General features: G+C 32.2%; 1 protein-coding gene across 1 annotated transcript; it reads left to right on the top strand.

Annotated features, from left to right (window-relative positions):
- Nucleotides 1-1,911: 1,911 nt before the first annotated feature.
- LOC134695123 (TGF-beta receptor type-1-like) lies at nucleotides 1,912-18,131 on the top strand. The gene is made up of 10 exons (XM_063556313.1): nucleotides 1,912-2,024; nucleotides 4,491-4,596; nucleotides 7,470-7,639; nucleotides 9,380-9,622; nucleotides 10,877-11,107; nucleotides 11,588-11,755; nucleotides 13,706-13,798; nucleotides 14,459-14,656; nucleotides 15,229-15,359; nucleotides 17,238-18,131. Exons 1-10 carry the CDS (start codon nucleotides 1,958-1,960, stop codon nucleotides 17,376-17,378), a joined length of 1,548 nt encoding a protein of 515 aa, XP_063412383.1. The 5' UTR covers nucleotides 1,912-1,957; the 3' UTR covers nucleotides 17,379-18,131.
- Nucleotides 18,132-18,758: the final 627 nt, after the last annotated feature.

The following is an 18,758-nucleotide window of genomic DNA, read 5'->3' as shown; positions in this document are numbered from 1 at the left end:
CACAGATTTGCATCAATGATATTTACTGGCTGATTTTTTTTTTCTTTTTTTCTACAAAGCGGAAACGAAAGCTGATAAAATCATGATAAATGTCCATAGTTCATTTCATAATAATCAAATGATACATATATAATGCAATTTAAATGGATGTTGAATACGATAGTTATTTTAAGATGTTTGAAATGAATTTTAATAGCACTAATAATCTAATCATCAATTTCAAACAAGTAAAGTTAATTTAAAATTAATTCCATCTATTCAGTCATGATTGTACGGAAGCCCTGGAGTGCCATGCAAAAAAAAAAAATCAACTTGTGCGCACAAGTTACCCACTTGCGCGCACAAGTTACTATCTTGTGCGCACAAGTTACACAACTTGTGCGCACGAGTTACACAACTTGCGCGCACGAGTTACTATCTTGTGCGCACGAGTTACTATCTTGTGCGCACAAGTTACACAACTTGCGCGCACAAGTTACTATCTTGTGCGCACAAGTTACACAACTTGTGCGCACGAGTTATCAACTTGTGCGCACGAGTTACTATCTTGTGCGCACAAGTTGGTAACTCGTGCGCACAAGTTGTGTAACTCGTGCGCACAAGATAGTAACTTGCGCGCACAAGTTAGTAACTCGTGCGCGCAAGTTTGTAACTCGTGCGCGCAAGTTATGTAACTTGTGCGCACAAGATAGTAACTCGTGCGCGCAAGTTGTGTAACTCGTGCGCACAAGATAGTAACTTGTGCGCACAAGTTGAATTTTTTTTTTTGCATGGCACTCCAGGGCTTCCGTAGATTCATATTCAATATTTCATGGCAGCAAAAAATAGTGATTTCGACAACACTATAATGTACGTTCATTGAGGAAATTTACTCAAATGTTCCATAAATAATTTTATTTTAGGTCAATCGACAATTAAACATTATAATTAAATAAAACAGATATAAATTCAGTTTCTCACGAGACAAAATTCGGCCACAGAATTCTACTGGCTACATATTTTTATATATAACGTAAGGGTACCCAAATTGCACCGAGTACCCAAATTGCACCTATTTAGAATAAATAGCAATGGTATTCTTACAAGATTTCCTAGAGACTAAACAATTTGTATTTTTATGATTTGATACTATGCACGTCTTTCAACATAAGTAAACATATTTAGATTTACACAAAACGTTCACAGTGTTTATCAACAGATGGACTGTTTACTGAAAAAGCAAAATGTACGAAAACGTCACCATGCGACGTCATCAAAACGTCATCTTTTTAAAATTAGCAAATACAATATGTTATGAGTATCCATTTCGAAAAATATGAAATTTAAGATAAATATAACATTCAAGTATTTTTATTAGAAAATAAATTATAATATGATCTGATATAATTTTCCCATTGCTTTTCTTGATTATCTATCGAGTTTATTCATCCCCGACTTGATTGCATGTTCTAAATTTTATCGACGAGAATCTCATTCTGGGCCGCGATCTTTAACGGGATTTCAGGGAGTTGCCAATCTCTGTGTATATATGTCTCTGGTTAAATGTTTTATTTTATTTGTCAAAAAGATGAATGAAAGAAAAATCAGAATCTGACACTATAAATACAAGATCCATAATACTACTCATTTCACTCAATTTTTATCAGTATTTTTAATTGAGAATGGGAAAAGGGAGTTAATCGCTACAGGTGCTCGGAGTGTTAATTGGTATATCAATACGCGACATTGATTGTCTGGAAAATATTTCTTTTTTCGTCACAATTAAAATAAGCTTGCAATGTTCTTTAAAATATAATTAATATATGAAAAACATTCATTTGGTGGTATTTAATCCGTATTTCTTAAAGTTGAATCAGATTTTCATTCGTCAAAGTAAATATCATGTTGGACTTTTTCGGTGGATTGATATCCTGTATAGCAGACAGTATGTTCCTCGGTCAATAACAAACAGAGAAAAATGTTAAAATTTCTAATTTTTCTGATTTTAATCACGATTTTGCTTAATTTAATTGGAGTTTCAGATGGTAAGAAGAAAATAATCTCAGCATCAAGAAGAATTCAACAAACATATTTCATTTTTTATAGAATTTAAACATATTTACGATAAATATCTCAACCCCGATTCAAATTATACAAATCAGCTGCTTTAGATATCTGAATGACTGATCTTAAAGTATAAGATTTCATCTATCATGTCTATAAATTCTAAAGTTGTTTAATCTCTGTATATCTAGTTGTAGTTCCTCCCTACCAATTATTTATCACCTTTTGTATTGCTGAAATTAAAGTTATAACCCTCTTCCCTCCTGATGCATGCATTAAACAGTTGATAAGTTTCGGAAAAATGTGAGAACTGGATATGGCTTAATTTCAATATGATAATATATCACTCATGTGGCAGTGTCAATATTACTATTAAACATATTAAATAAATGAAATAACAAGAGTTTCAGATGGGTCTAACCGTGTAAATGTAATGATGTAAAAGTATGTGTTTGCTTAAAAATCAGTTAATTTGATTAAGCATTCTTCAAAGGCAGTGTCTACGAATACCCGCATGCGAGTACCAATAGTAAAATTGTGGTTCGCAGGCAACTCGTAACCACATCTGGTTTTATAATAAAATGCCATCGGATCGGGAATAAAATGTGAAATATATACATAATTTGTCGCAATAGTCCATTTACCAATTACCGATTTGAATCTGTTATTACACACTTTTTAAGCAAATTACTTCCCTTTGTCAATCGTTGACTGGTTCCATACCGAACAAAATTGGCATTTTCCAATGCAAAGTATGATGAATTGAAAGTGAAGTATCTTCGGTTTAACTAATTTCTCATTAAAAATAATTTCTGATATCAAAAGTATTTAGCTGAATAAAATGGAATTTGTCGCGTTTCATTCATTAGTCATGCTGAGATTACATGTACTATGTGTTAAAGTAGGCTCAATTTTTTTTTTTATGTCCAACAGTTTTCCTATTTTAAACCATTCTTAATATAAAGGATATGCTTACTTTTAGTACATTTCAAATGGAATGTCCTTTCCACTTTAATCTTGGTGTGACTAAAGATCGACAAAACCTGATTGCGAGGGAAGCAAAAGGTTTATTTGATCATCTTCTGTTTTACATTTTAATTACTAAAAGATTACTTTTTAAATCTCATATGGGTTACAGGGTATTATTCAAATTCAGTAAAATTTAATTTTTTAGATTTGCATTTACATTTTATAATAGTACTAATTTTATCATGTTTTTTTTTCTTTTTACAGGTACTCAGGGACTTTCTATACTATACAAGAAAGTCCCTGAGGAACTGAACAGTTTCATTTTCCATCAGTGTGCATTTAATTTGCAATTTTTATTATGTATTATTATTGAATAAATACAATGTATTTTCGATAATTTCCCTTTATATTTCATGTTACATTCCCGATCCGATGGCATTTATTTTATAAAACTGGATGTGGGTACGCGTAGCCTACAAATGTCAATTTGACTATTCGTACCCGCATGCGGGTACACACAGACACAGCCTTCTTTTAACATGTTTAACACATTATTCAAATCGAAGTTTAATAGTTAAGCCATTTATACAAGTGATACAAGAAATTCAGCGCCATCAGACAATCTGTCTGCTAATCTTGATCCGTCTTACATGTGTATTGCTAAAGTGTTCCAACACAGTCAATTTTATATTTTACATGTATTACTAAAGTGTATCAACACAGTCAATTTTATATTTTACATGTATTACTGAAGTGTATCAACAGTCAATTTTATATTTTACCTGTATTACTGAAGTGTATCAACACAGTCAATTTTATATTTTACCTGTATTACTAAAGTGTACCAACACAGTCAATTTTATATTTTACCTGTATTACTAAAGTGTACCAACAGTCAATTTTATATTTTACCTGTATTACTCAAGTGTACCAACAGTCAATTTTATATTTTACCTGTATTACTCAAGTGTACCAACAGTCAATTTTATATTGTACCAGTTCAATTCTGCTGTTACAAAAAAAAAGTGCTTTTGCTCGTTTAGATATCAAATTGCTTTTTTTATAATTTTTTATGTGTCTTCCTCCTCAGAGTTATCTGCACTTTAATATTATTTTAAATTATATTTGGTCACATCACCATATCATATATATTTAGCAAGTGACTTAGTGAGAGTTAGGACAGTGCACCCTACAAATTCTAAATCTCCTGTATATTCTGATCCTTATACAGTGGTGGAACCAGGGGGGTCCGTGGTTTGGACCCCCTTTTTTGGAAGATAAATGCATTTGAATGGGGACATGTAGTTGGAACCCCCCCCCCCCCCCCACCTCCCCTTTTGTCCTGGGTTACGAACCCCCTTTTTCAAATGGCTGGACCTGCCCCTGTTATAAACTGTAATGAATTAAAATATTTGTTTTTTTTTTAAATTTTAAAAGCAGAGAATTACTAAATTTTGATTTGTTTGATTTATTTTCAGGTCTGAAATGCTATTGTGATATATGTCCGAATAGTACATGCATAGCTAATGCTAAATGTTTAACAGTTGTTGTTAAAGGAAAGACAGGTCTTGTCCATAGATACAGGTATGTGTATATATATATTTTAATAAGGATGAAATCATTGAGATGTAAAATGATATTGGAAACAGAAGAAATGTTTAGAGATAAAACAAAAATGTAGAGTACCAAATTTAAATCATGCAGATATAACTTTGATAAAAATGTATGGTACCAGATCATACAAAACTTACATTGAAAAATATTTAGGGAACCAGATCATTGCATAATATAAAAATGTATGGTACCAGATCATACAAAACTTACATTGACAAATATTAAGGGAACCAGATCATTGCATAATATAAAAATGTATGGTACCAGATCATACAAAACTTACATTGACAAATATTAAGGGAACCAGATCATTGCAAATAAAAAATTAACAAAAATGTAGTAGGGTACCAGAATGAGTTCAAAAATACATTTTACTGGGTACATTGTACATGTATTTTCATTAAAATCAATCTATTTTTTAACATGTTGAATGAAGCCTGAAAAAAAACTCTTAAAGTCTCAATCATTAGATGACCAACGACAAGTATTAAAGTGTTATGACATTTCAGATGCAACACAGAGGACAAATTTTTCCGTCCGCCAGATTCACCGAGTATTTGCAATCCTACTGATAAAACGAGTCTGAGTAATGCTCAATGTTGTTCTGACTCAGATTATTGTAATAGGTATCTTACTCCTACATTAACTCACGTTGGGAGTACAAATATGACAGGTATTTATACCACCTATTGCCATGGCAACACACACCAAGAACCTTCAAGATTCCTTTAACCCGTCATCAGAATATCCCAATTTCTTGCATAAACCATTTCACGCATTTAAGCAATTCATTTTCACTCTGCAAAATCTATATTTACAATTGCAAGCAAGTAATAACCCCTGGAACACCCCAAGATCAGGCTAAGAATTGAAATCAGATGATAATAAGCTTGTATGTGATTGGAACTATTGTCTGTTATCTTCAGAACACTGCTCATTTACAAGCCCCCAAGGAGCACTTTTTGAAGGCCTTGCACAAATAGTTTAGATCTTTGTGCATTCAGTTTCATTGTTGTATTACTGAGATGAAACATTGAAATCCAATTAAAAATTATGAGCTAACATGAGAAAAATCATTAAACATGTTAAAGGCATGTTTTACATTTGTACATCTCAAAACTTGAAAATTTTTTGTGGGACTGTAAAAAAAAAATACTTATTCAAACATTTTAATTAAGATGATTAACTTACATAAGTAAATTTTATTTACTACTTCCAAGTAAATATACAATATTAGGTCAATGTCAGGAAAATATAAACTTTTTTGTATGAGGCTGAGAAACTGGGGAAGGGCGAGGTTCTATCGAGGTTTTGCATTGAGTACAAAAAAGTTTATATTTTTATGACATTGACCTAATATTGTTTTTATTTTGCAACTTAAATTAATAAAATGATAGCTCTTTTAATCGTAACACAAATGTCAAACTCATTTTCATCCCTTAATGGACCTCTGATTGTGGAGATAGTGTTCCATGATGAAATTGGCATTATACAAAATTTAGCTTCATGTTCATGATGTTACTACATGTATATTTACCCCTAACGGGAAGAATTGTGCCTGATGTTCATATGATGAAATCAATCTTTCAGTCAGTTTAATTGAAGTCTGGAGCTGGCATGTCAGTTAACTGCTAGTAGTCTGTTGTTATTTATGTATTATTGTCATTTTGTTTATTTTCTTTGGTTACATCTTCTGACATCAGACTCGGACTTCTCTTGAACTGAATTTTAATATGCGTATTGTTATGCGTTTATTTTTCTACATTGGTTAGAGGTATAGGGGGAGGGTTGAGATCTCACAAACATGTTTAACCCTGCCGCATTTTTGCGCCTGTGCCAAGTCAGGAGCCTCTGGCCTTTGTTAGTCTTGTATTATTTTTATATTAGTTTCTTGTGTACAATTTGGAAATTAGTATGGCGTTCATTATCACTGAACTAGTATATATTTGTTTAGGGGCCAGCTGAAGGACGCCTCCGGGTGCGGTAATTTCTCGCTACATTGAAGACCTGTTGGTGACCTTCTGCTGTTGTTTTTTATTTGGTCGGGTTGTTGTCTCTTTGACACATTCCCCATTTCCATTCTCAATTTTATTAGGAAATAAACACAACTAGTTGCAGTATAAATAAAGATTACTTGTACAAGTAGTACCCTTGACCATGTTGACTGAAGTATTTCTTAATCTATTTATAACTGAATGATAATCCAGATATCAAGATAAAATAAAAGTCAGCTTTCATCAACTCAAAATAACCAGAATTGAAACTGAATGACTTTTTGTGAACTGAATCAACCAATACAATTATGTATTACTTAATTGATGTCTAATATTTCAGATGTTTAGTTTAAATAGAAGTCAGGAGTCATTAATGCACAGTCACCACATATAACTTAATCTATGACGTATAGTTTGATAAAATAGTAGTGTTAATTGATGACTTATATTTCAGATGTTTCGAAAGATTACCTTAAAGAAGTAACATCAAACATTTAATCGGTACAATTCTTGGGGAAAATATACTGCTGCATATTTTCTTTACACGACAAACTCATTGGAAATACTAAAATTTCTCCTCAGATCACACCGATTAAATGTTTGGTGTTACTTCTTTACGTTGCTTTTAATTGACAATGTATAAGGATGTCGTAGGTAACCTGTCGAAAAATAATATAAACTATGAGTCAAAAGTCAGTAATTTGAAAATAGTCTATTTTGCAAATATATATGTAAAGTCTATCACTTAATCTATGCCTAATATTTTATGTATTTCAGATGTTTAGAGGTCAAGAGTCATTTATGCACATTCACCACATTTATTTACATGATTTATGACTGATATTTCAGATGTTTAGATAAAATAGAAGGACAGTTTTTGAATGGAGAGCATTTAACATGTAACACAGCTAAGAAACAAAAGACGGACAATTATAGATTGTGTTGTGATGATTACGATTTTTGTAATCGTAATCTGGTGCCGACTCTGGCGCCACCTACAACAACAACTCAGAGTCCAGGTTTGTTGTGACACTTAACAATGATATGCTTTTTGACTTACATTTGGGTTATTCTGTTTTTGTTTTTTGTATACATAGAATATTTGATACACTTTAGGTTTTGTTTAAGTTGAACTGTTCGATCATAAGAAATCCTAACATAAATAACGAATTCCAAGGTAAATTCAAAAAGGGGAAGCCACTTAAACTGACAAAATCTAACGCTATCAAACAATATAACAAGTGAAAAACAACTGATGTATTCTTGACTGGGTACAGACTTTTCCAAACAAAATGGTGAGTTAAACCTGGTTTTACATCTAGCTTAACCTCCTTCTTGTAAGACAATTGTTTCTTGTTCTGTTATATTGACAAAATTAAGTGAATTACCCAAGCAAACATAGAAGGTGAGAGGTTTAGCGCTATGAAACCAGGTTCAATCCACCATTTTCTACATTTGAGAATGCCTGTACATGTACCAAGTCAGGAATATGACAGTTGTTGTCCATTCGTTTGATGTGTTTTATCCTTTGATTTTGCCATTTGATTAGGGACTTCCTGTTTTGAATTTTCCTCGGAGTTCAGTATTTTGGTGATTTTGCTTTTTAATATGACAATAATTGGGATCCTGTGTCTCTCAGCACCCAAAACTTTGGATACAAACATTTACCAAATTTGATAATTTCTTCATAGATATGGGAATATAAATAGACTCTTTGTCTTTTATCCCACTTCAGCTGACATTGATAGCTATGTTTAGCAGAAAAAATATGACATCTGGGTGTGGGATTTTTCTCTGTTTTGAAGACCCATTTGTGGCCTATCGGCTGTTTTCTGCTCTTTGGTTGGGTCGTTTTCTTTTTGACACATTCTCTACTTCAATTTTTAATTTTTTATTTCATTTATGATTCAAATTTTTATAAAATATACTTGTAGTTTGAAGACCTATTGGTGGCCTATCAGCTGTTTTCTGCTCTTTGGTGGGGTTGTTTTCTCTTTGACACATTCCCTAGTTCAGTTCTTAATTTTATATTTTATTTATGTTTCAACTTTTTATAAAATATACTTGTAGTTTGTTAGTGTTGTGAGTATTTGACTTTGTCATGTGTTACATAAACGCAACACCAGTACATCGATACATGTATATACATGTTTGCGGGTGTATATTTTGTAAATAATGCAAGCAAGGTAGTATTTCTTTATTTTTGTCCAGTACTGCACTACCCTCTAGGCTTACACATGCTTCAAACATGTTTGTTGGCTAGCATCAAAACTTCAAAATTCCCAAAATGCACTTGCAAAATGTTACACTTATATATTTTTATTTTTTTATGTGATAAATTTAATGAAAAACAAATATATAAAAAAAAATGTTTATGTTTATGTTTAAAACAAATGATTTAAAGGCTGTTTGAGAATCTTATTAAGCTTACCAATCCAAATAAATTAATACATCTGTTTTCCTTGCCAAAAAATCAACATGAGGGCTAATTATTGGCAACTTGCAACCTTCAACAATAAGATAAAAGTATAGTTGGCTATGAGAGGCTCCTACAAGAAAATATGAAACAATTAAATTGAGAAAAATGCAAAATTTGATTATTATCACATTAAAATCAATTAACAATAATTTCTGAGTTTACAAACAAATGAAATAAAATTTAAAAGCACATCAAAGGATAACAATGACTAGAGGTTCCTGACTTAGGTCGGTGCTTAAATGCAATGATGCTAAACATGTTTTCGTTGTTTGTTTTATAGATGAGGATTTAGACAAACTAGAGTTTGGGACAGCAGAGTTAGTTGTACTGATATCCGGTCCAGTAGTACTGGTCTCCCTACTCTTTATGATTGGATTCTTTGCCTATTACCAGTACCAGCACAGGAGACCTTCAGGTTATATGCTGCCACCAGATACCAGTAATGCTGACGTTGCACCGTTCGCTCAGCAAGGGACAGAGGGTTTGAGAGAAATGATGATTGAATATTCAGGCTCTGGATCTGGTATGTTTAAGGATTTTAGCTATACAGTGAAACCTGTTTAAACCGAACTTCTTCAGGACTTAAGATTGTGTTCAGTTTTTGCCGATGTTTGGTTTTACCAGGTTCACAAAGCATACAATTTGGTATGACGGTGCTTAAGAACATGCTTGATTTATACAGGGTTTCTGTTTAGCCAGGTTTTAATGTATATAGATTTTAATACATTTGTAATGCAAAGATATATATCACTGTATTTAACAGAGTTCTTACTTATATAACTGAGAGTGGAAATTCAGAATATGTCAAAGATACAACAACCCGACCAGACCAAAGAGCAGAAAACAACCAAAGGCCACAAATGGCATGAATGGGTCTTCAATGCAGTAAGAAAATCCAGAGGTTGGCAACAGCTAGCCCTATATATTATTGTGTAGAAGTAAAGTTAAAAGGAGCATCATACTAAACTTGAAAACATATAAAAGGACTCAAATTAGAATTTAGCAAAGACCATGAGTCCTGCACTCTAAATGGAAAAGCAGTGTTTATACTTTTGTTAATGATTATGGCTAAACTTTCTTCAAATGATTTTATAACTATTCTCACAATGTATCATAGTTACATCATTTTCTAACGTAGGAACATCATTTACCATGTTTAGGGGTCATCCATAATTGTCAACAATTTTCCAAAGTGTACAAAAAATACACATTTGCAGACCCCCACCCTCCCTCAAAAAGTGTTAATCAACCATTTTCAGATTTCAAGACAAGAAGCAATTATTTTTAATAAAAAAAATATCCTGTCTATCATAGTTTAGTTTAATATAGAAATTTGCATTGAAAAAAACCTGAAATATATCTGACTGTTTATATAGTGATAAAAAAAAAAGTGTACGGTAAAAATATTGATTTTTTTAACCCCCTCCCCCAAGTGTAGGTTTTGTACACTTTGGAAAATGGTTGACAATTATGGATGACCCCTTACTTATGTAGGAAAGAATCTGCTAAAATAACATTATTCTTTTTATTCCATAGACAGTGTGGATTTAAGTGGATATTAAAAGTGAAATACAAGAAACTATTTCTTTTTCTATGCATTCTTAATCCATTTTGATGAAATACATTGACAATTTTTCAATAATACCCATTGTTATATGATGTCAGAGGAGTGAAATTATCAGAGTTATTTGACCTGTGAAACTATCAGTTTTTGTTTCACTTGAAAATCCCTTAATTAATTGCAACCAATATAATAATTAGTTTGGTTTGATTTTAGGTTTACCTCTGCTGGTTCAGAGGACTATAGCCAGACAAATCCACCTCTGTGAAATCATTGGTAAAGGTAGATATGGGGAAGTGTGGCGAGGAAAGTGGAGGGCAGAAAATGTGGCTGTTAAAATATTCTCATCTCGAGAGGAAAGTTCCTGGTTTAGAGAGGCTGAGTTATATCAGACAGTCATGTTGAGACATGAGAATATTTTAGGGTTCATAGCTGCAGATAATAAAGGTAAGAGGTCAGGGTTCAAAGTTCTTGATATCCTTTTGCAATTGATCATGATAAAGAGACAAACCTTTTATTCCTTGATGAGATGACATTCTAGTGTTATCAGAATAGCATTTTTTGGGGGGAATTTTTATGCCCCCACCGTATTGTCCAGAAATTGGTTTCCCTCCTCACACTTTAGTTTGTAGTGAATACTTATTACCACAAATCTGTGATCAAGGTAAAATTTGAGTGGTTCACTTTAACTGCATTGGAGTTATGACCCTTTGTAACTGTATATGCAAGCTATCTATGTCCCATGGAATGATGGACATATTCACCACCAAGAAAACTAACCACCACTAAGTGCTAAGTAGCACAATTATGCTGAAAGTGGTATTTAATTTTCAACAGAAACAATCAATTAAATGATTAAATTCAGTGATAAGATAATTACACTATAAATTATTTACACACTATTTTATTTTAAATTCATGATTTCAGACAATGGCACATGGACACAGTTATGGTTGATTACAGACTATCATGAGAATGGTTCCCTGTTTGACTATTTGAACAGGACCCAGATTAGTATTCCTCAGATGATACAGATGGCCTTGTCAGCAGCCAATGGTCTCTGTCATCTTCATATGGAGATTATCGGCACAGAAGGTAGTCACATTTATATATAACTGTAAATATAGAAGTTAATGCGAGATTTATATTAATAGTAATAAGAAGATTTGGTGATTATGGCAATAATATATAAGAACTCTCACTCTGACATCTGTTACATATATTTGCTTGCAGATTTTCCTGAAATCACATTAATTAATCTTGCCTTATTGTCTATTCTTAAAAAAAACACACAATAATGAGTATCTAATTTCTGAATTTACAGTTATTATTGAGAGATTTTTATTTATGCCAATAATGCAACTGAGTGAGTGTCTCAATAATAAGAACTTGCATTTTGATATCTGATACATATATTTGTATGCAGATTTTTCATAAACATATTAACATGAGAACAAACACAAACTAGAGTTTTACCTGCACAGTCAGTTTTTAAAACTTTTTGAAGCTTACAAGAATACTCTTTTATTTTGTATGCTATTTCTTGGCATGCTTTTGCAAACAAATACAAAATATAGATATTATGTCTATTATGGTGAAAACATAAAACTTGTATCTTAAATATTAGTACAGTCGATTCCACTTAATTGCATACCGCTTAATAGCATAATTCGGTTAATTGCATACTTTTCTCCTGCACAAAACCATTTCCCATTCACCTAATGTTAAATTGTCCGGTTATATGCATAGCCTTACAAGTGGCATTTCGGTTTATTGCATAGAAAATAATTGCCAGCTAGATATGCTCAGTTAAAACTGACGAGATTTTTGACCGGAAACGGCAATTTGGTGAGTATATTTTTCTTGAATGCATCATAATTTTCATTATTATTTCACATTTACTTGTGTGTTATTCAAATAAAGTTTTAAAACAGTATCTTTCGTGTTTATATGAAAAGGTCTCGATGTGTACACAGGTAAAGTTTCCCATATTCTCGAGGTCATAAAAATGTCAATCAGCTGATTGTTGTAAAAACACAACCATTCTATGATCTTCTATCTCAAAAGGTGTTAATTATTGATTGGATTTCAAACATTGTTCATAGATTATATTTTGGGTGAATTTTTAAAACATTAACGCCTGCTAATTATCGATCATTATCCAATGTGTAATTTCGTAATACAGCTTGGGTGATCTACATTTATGTTAAATATTACAGGGCATTTATATATGGTTGAAGAATTTTATACATCAATCTTTCCTTTTTAATATTTTTCTAAAAGAAAATTAACTTCTGATTATTATATTTTCTCACTTTCAACACTCGTGTCCAGCAAATAACCCGTGCATGGCCCCATCACCTGTTAACTGCTTTGCATTATAAACGAAACTAGCGGTATTAAAGTAACAGTGTAACATCACTGTGTAATTAATACATACTGCATATCAAAGGCAGTTCGTTGCAAAATTATTGTTTACAATGATTATAAACTGTGTAGTAGTGTTAAACAGTTTATTTTAAACAAAGCGTAACAATTGAATTTGTACATCTGGGTCATAGAAACAAATCTATTTTTAGAACAATTTTATTTTCGTATCTCAGGTAAAGGAAAAGTCGGTACATAAATAAACTAAAACAAAATGTGTTTATAAACTTTATTGAAAGAATACACAATGAAATAAAATGTATGACAGTAGACAAATAACTTTTATTAGAATAAATAAGCATTCATTATGTTGTAAGTGGACTATGGAAGTACATCTTTCTTTTTTGTTGATCTGCACTATCGATGTTATTTGACTCCGTAATTTGTCATTTCGGATATAAGCATACTCGGCTTTATTGCATAATTTCATCTGACAAATAGGCTATGCAAGAACTGTACATTCATGTATACAAAATAGTTTAATAATTATTGTGAATCAGAGATACAAATATGTAAATTACTCTGAACAAAGAATCAGATAATATAGTTTCTGTTTTATTTTAGATTTAATCTTATGAGTCACTATATATTATAAATTTTCTCCGTTTATTTCTTCAGTTCATGCCGGCAAACCAGCCATTGCACACAGAGATTTGAAGAGTAAAAATATCTTGGTAAAAAACAATCTTACCTGTTGTATAGCAGATTTAGGTAGGTCATTAGATTATATTTTGTTTTTGTTTTGTATAGAAACCATCCAAGCTGATAGGTCTTGGTAGTGACTAGATATTATGAAACTTGATATCCCATAAACATAAACAGTACATAAAAAAATGCACCACTTATAGGAATAGGAATTTATGAATGCTTTAGATAAGCTGAATATACTGATTTTTTTTTACTTTACATGAATGTGTCACTGAATCCATTTTTTAATTGCCAACAATCATGCTTGATTCAAAAATTATCCTTCCTATCAAAATGAAATGTTATAATCCTTATGACACATGCTTCTTGAAAAAAAAGCACAGGTAAATAAAAGAAAAACTTTATAAAACTTTTTCCATAGTATTATTTGCATAAATTTGTAGTTTTGAGAAATAAATGCTTTTTTGGCAACTTGTTTTGGGTTTAAAAGTGCTGATCTTGCACCAATGTTTAGAATGAAGTGCCTTTGTGCTTTGTACAAAATTGTGCCTCAGTCAACTCTTATACACTCCAATAAAAAAACAAAAAGAAGCATTCAGTTCCTAAATAAAATGTTGATTTATTTCTCCAACGATTATTTATTCAGGTCTTGCTGTTCGTCATGATATTGCCACAGATTCAGTAGATATAGCTCCTAATGTTCTCCAATGATTATTATTTTAGGTCTTGCTGTTCGTCATGATATAGCCACAGATTCAGTAGATATAGCTCCCAATGACAGAGTAGGAACCAAACGATACATGGCTCCTGAAGTCTTAGATGCTACTCTCAACAGAACACACTTTGAGTCTTTCAAAAGAGCTGATGTATATGCCTTTGGTTTAGTATTATGGGAGATGGCAAGGCGATGTTCCATTGGAGGTAAGTGTATATGCCTTTGGTTTAGTATTATGGGAGATGGCAAGGCGATGTTCTATTGGAGGTAAGTGTATATGCCTTTGGTTTAGTATTATGGGAGATGGCAAGGCAATGTTCCATTGGAGGTAAGTGTATATGCCTTTTGTTTAGTATTATGGGAGATGGCAAGGCGATGTTCCATTGGAGGTAAATGTATATGCCTTTGGTTTAGTATTATGGAAGATGGCAAGGCGATGTTCCATTGGAGGTAAGAGTAGGCAAGTCTGCCATGAAAATTGTGTAAACTTGCCATAATGGCCTTAACTTTATTATTATGTCTAGAAAAACATTAAAGGAACAAACATACTTAACATTTACTTAACAATATCAAGAATATTAATGTAAGTGTAGGCAAGTCTGTCAGCAGTAAGATCTGATTGTTCAATAACATCTCGTCTGTTAACCTTGGCTCAACCGGTGTAACTCATTCATAAAACTCATTCATAATAAACTTGTTTGTATATGAGCTATGGTGTAAGGATTTGTCAAAGGTTATTTTCACTGATTGTAAAATATAAATAATTCTATGTTGACAGGAATCGTAGAAGAATACCAGTTACCATATTATGACATGGTTCCATCAGATCCTTCCTTAGAAGAAATGAGAAAGATTGTCTGTGATGAAAAATATAGACCTGCCATACCCAACAGATGGCAAACAGTAGAGGTATATAAACAACATTTCCATAACCGATTTGATCTTTGATAACACACTTTTTATGCAAATTATTTCCCTTTGTCAACTGTAGACTGGTTCTATCCGAAACACATCAAGCATGGCATCAAAAGTATTTGTTAATTGTAGACTGGTTCTCTACTTGCCAGAGCTGGAATCTGCACATTCAATGCATGAATTACTGATTTAGTTATTATACTTTTTATGCCCCACCTACGATAGTAGAGGGGCATTATGTTTTCTGGTCTGTGCCTCCGTTCGTTCGTCCGTCTGTGCGTTCGTTTGTCCTATGTCAGGTTAAAGTTTTTGGTCGAGTTAGATTATCATGAATTTATAGTTGCATCCATTTGTAACTTTGCATACATAGTCATTATGATTGGGAATTTCTAAAAACTACTACAAATTTAGGTTTTGGTTCACATTTCATGGTTCATTGAACATGAAAATGAGATTGTGCAAAACAGCTCTTTTTCAGGTTAAAGTTTTTGGTCGAGTTAGATTATCATGAATTTATATTTGCATCCATTTGTTATTTTGCATACATAGTCATTATGATTGGGAATTTCGAGGTAGTTTATCATGAAGTTATTATTCACAACCTGGAAACCATAATTGTTAGGAATAAAGCATTAGAATTATTATTATGCCCCACCTACGATAGTAGAGGGGCATTATGTTTTCTGGTCTGTGCCTCCGTTCGTTTCGTCCGTCTGTGCGTCCGTCTGTCTGTCAGGTTAAAGTTTTTGGTCAAGGTAGTTTTTGATGAAGTTGAAGTCCAATCAACTTAAAACTTAGTATACATGTGCCCTATGATATGATCTTTCTAATTTAAATGCCAAATTAGAGTTTTGACCCCAATTTTACGGTTCACTGAAAATAAAAAATGATAGTGCAAATTTCAGGTTAAAGTTTTTGGTCAAGGTAGTTTTTGATAAAGTAGAAGTCCAATCAACTTGAAAACTTAGTGTACGTGTTCCCTTTGATAACATCATTCTAATTTTGATGCCAAATTAGAGAATTTATTCCAACTTCAAGGTCCACTAAACATAGAAAATGAAAGTGCGAGTGGGGCATCCGTGTACTGTGGACACATTCTTGTTTTAACATAAATTACTTCCCTTTATCAATCATAGACTGATTATATACTGGACAGAATTGGCCTTTGCCGATGCAAAGCATGATTTTATTTGTCAATTAAATTCTGTTATTACACACTTTTAATACAAATTACTTCCCTTTGTCATTTGTAAACTGGTTCTATCGTAAACATGAAAGCATATGTTGAAAGTAATATATCATTGTATTAACCAATTTTGTTTTTGGTATCAAAAATTTAAAATGCAATTAAATGATTTGAAACTAACAGGTTACATACTTTACACATATAAATTTGCTTTTTCTACAAGCTTGCCATCATGTCCATTTTCAATGAAAATTTATAATTTCCCTTAAAGGGAGACAACAACAAATTGATCTCAAATTACAGGGTAGTCTAGTGGAATTGAAAATAGCCTTCTAATAACAACAACAAAATTGCATATACTCAGACATTGATTTTTTTAAACAAAATATCAATGTTAAATAAGAAGATGTGGTCAATGAGACAACTATCCACAAAAGACCAAAAGACATTATTGTCAGCAACAATAGTTCACAGTAAAGCTTTTAACAATGAACAAATCACATACCACATAGCTAGCTGTAAAAGGCTCGGAAATCTTATTCCAGTGTAATTTTAAAACATTTTAAAAACCTTGCAAGAATTTCTGAATTTACATAAATTCCATTAAATGTTTTTCAGAATTTACATAAATTCCATTAAATGTTTTTCAGAATTAACATAAATTACATTAACTGTTTTGTTTGTAGTCATTGAGATTAATGGGGAGATTAATGAAGGAATGTTGGTACCATAATGCTGCAGCCAGATTGACAACATTACGGATCAAGAAATCGTTAGCTGCTATGACCTCAATGGAGGACACAAAAGTGTACATAAGGACAGCATGAAAACTTTGATGAAGGGAGACAACTACTTCTTGTTCAGGGGAGACAACTACTTCTTTATCAAGGAGACAACTACTTGGAGGTGTTATGCCTTTCAGCTTTCAGAAGTGATATTGTTGTTCAACAGATTATGTCACAAATTAAATTTCATTGTTTGTAAGCAATTGCCATTAGGCTTTTACATGACTACATTTCACCAAATTGTTATAGTATGGGTCTGTCATTGTTATTACTTGTGTCAGTGCTGTAACTGGTAATCTTAACACTTGTTTCTACTGTTATGAGTAGTGTCAAAGTTATTTATAGCAGTGTTATTGCTGTAGACAGTAGTGTCAAAGCTATTTATAGCAGTGTTATTGCTGTAGACAGTAGTGTCAAAGCTATTTATAGCAGTGTTTAATATTGCTGTAGACAGTAGTGTCAAAGCTATTTATAGCAGTGTTATTGCTGTAGACAGTAGTGTCAAAGCTATTTATAGCAGTGTTATTGCTGTAGACAGTAGTGTCAAAGCTATTTATAGCAGTGTTATTGCTGTAGACAGTAGTGTCATTACTATTACCAATAGTATCAGTGCTGTGTGACGAGTAATGTCATATCATTTATAAATGATATTGCTGTTACCATTAGTGTCAGTGCTGTTAAAAGTTGATTCATTGCTATTCAAAGTAGTGTCATTGATGTTATTCATAGGCGGATCCAGAGGGGCCTTGGCCCCCCCCCCCTTTTTCATGTGAAAAATTTGTTGATTATATAGGGAATCATTGAAGCATAACTAGAAAAAGTTCTGGATCCGCCACTGTTATTGTTAGTGTCAGTGCTGTTCAAAGTAGATCCATAGCTGTTATTGATATCAAAATCTTTTTATATATTGGCATTCATCATACTTTGATCAAAATTAAAATGACGAAATTAATCAGAAATACTTGCAATTAAAATATTGTTTGAGAAAATGATGAGTTCCTATGAATCAAATTATTAACTACTGTTCTGAAGTTTGCAGAAGATGTGTCATTACTTTGGTATCAACATTCTGGTCTGTTTACTGTTCATGTGATGTGTTTTGTCACCAGTGAAGAAATTGATACACAAAATATTGATCGTTCTCTGGAAAATCAGTGCAGGCCATGAACCTAACTGTCATATAACAAATCATTTCTATTATGCTGCCACTAGGTGTCACCACTACTCCACATATTTGGCTATTTATTTGTTATATTTTTATCATTCACTGTACATTATTTTATTAATTACGAAACTGAATATAGGTATTGTAAAGACAAGTAAACAAAAACTTAAGTGTCACTGTAAAATCTGAAATTTTTGCGTGCATTCACTAATGCTATTGTTTTTAAAATTGTCAAAAATGTAATTTTAATTATTGCA

Source organism: Mytilus trossulus, chromosome 13 (assembly GCF_036588685.1).
Source record: "Mytilus trossulus isolate FHL-02 chromosome 13, PNRI_Mtr1.1.1.hap1, whole genome shotgun sequence".
NCBI lineage: Eukaryota > Metazoa > Mollusca > Bivalvia > Mytilida > Mytilidae > Mytilus > Mytilus trossulus.
This window is presented reverse-complemented; position numbering and strand designations above follow the sequence as displayed.

Excerpts from the sequence above, each read along its gene's own strand:
- LOC134695123 (XM_063556313.1), top strand. The coding sequence starts at position 1,958 with ATGTTAAAATTTCTAATTTTTCTGATTTTAATCACGATTTTGCTTAAT. Across the intron at positions 9,623-10,876 it reads ATATTCAGGCTCTGGATCTG|GTTTACCTCTGCTGGTTCAG; the intron begins GTATGTTTAAGG and ends GTTTGATTTTAG. Across the intron at positions 15,360-17,237 it reads ACAGATGGCAAACAGTAGAG|TCATTGAGATTAATGGGGAG; the intron begins GTATATAAACAA and ends TTTTGTTTGTAG.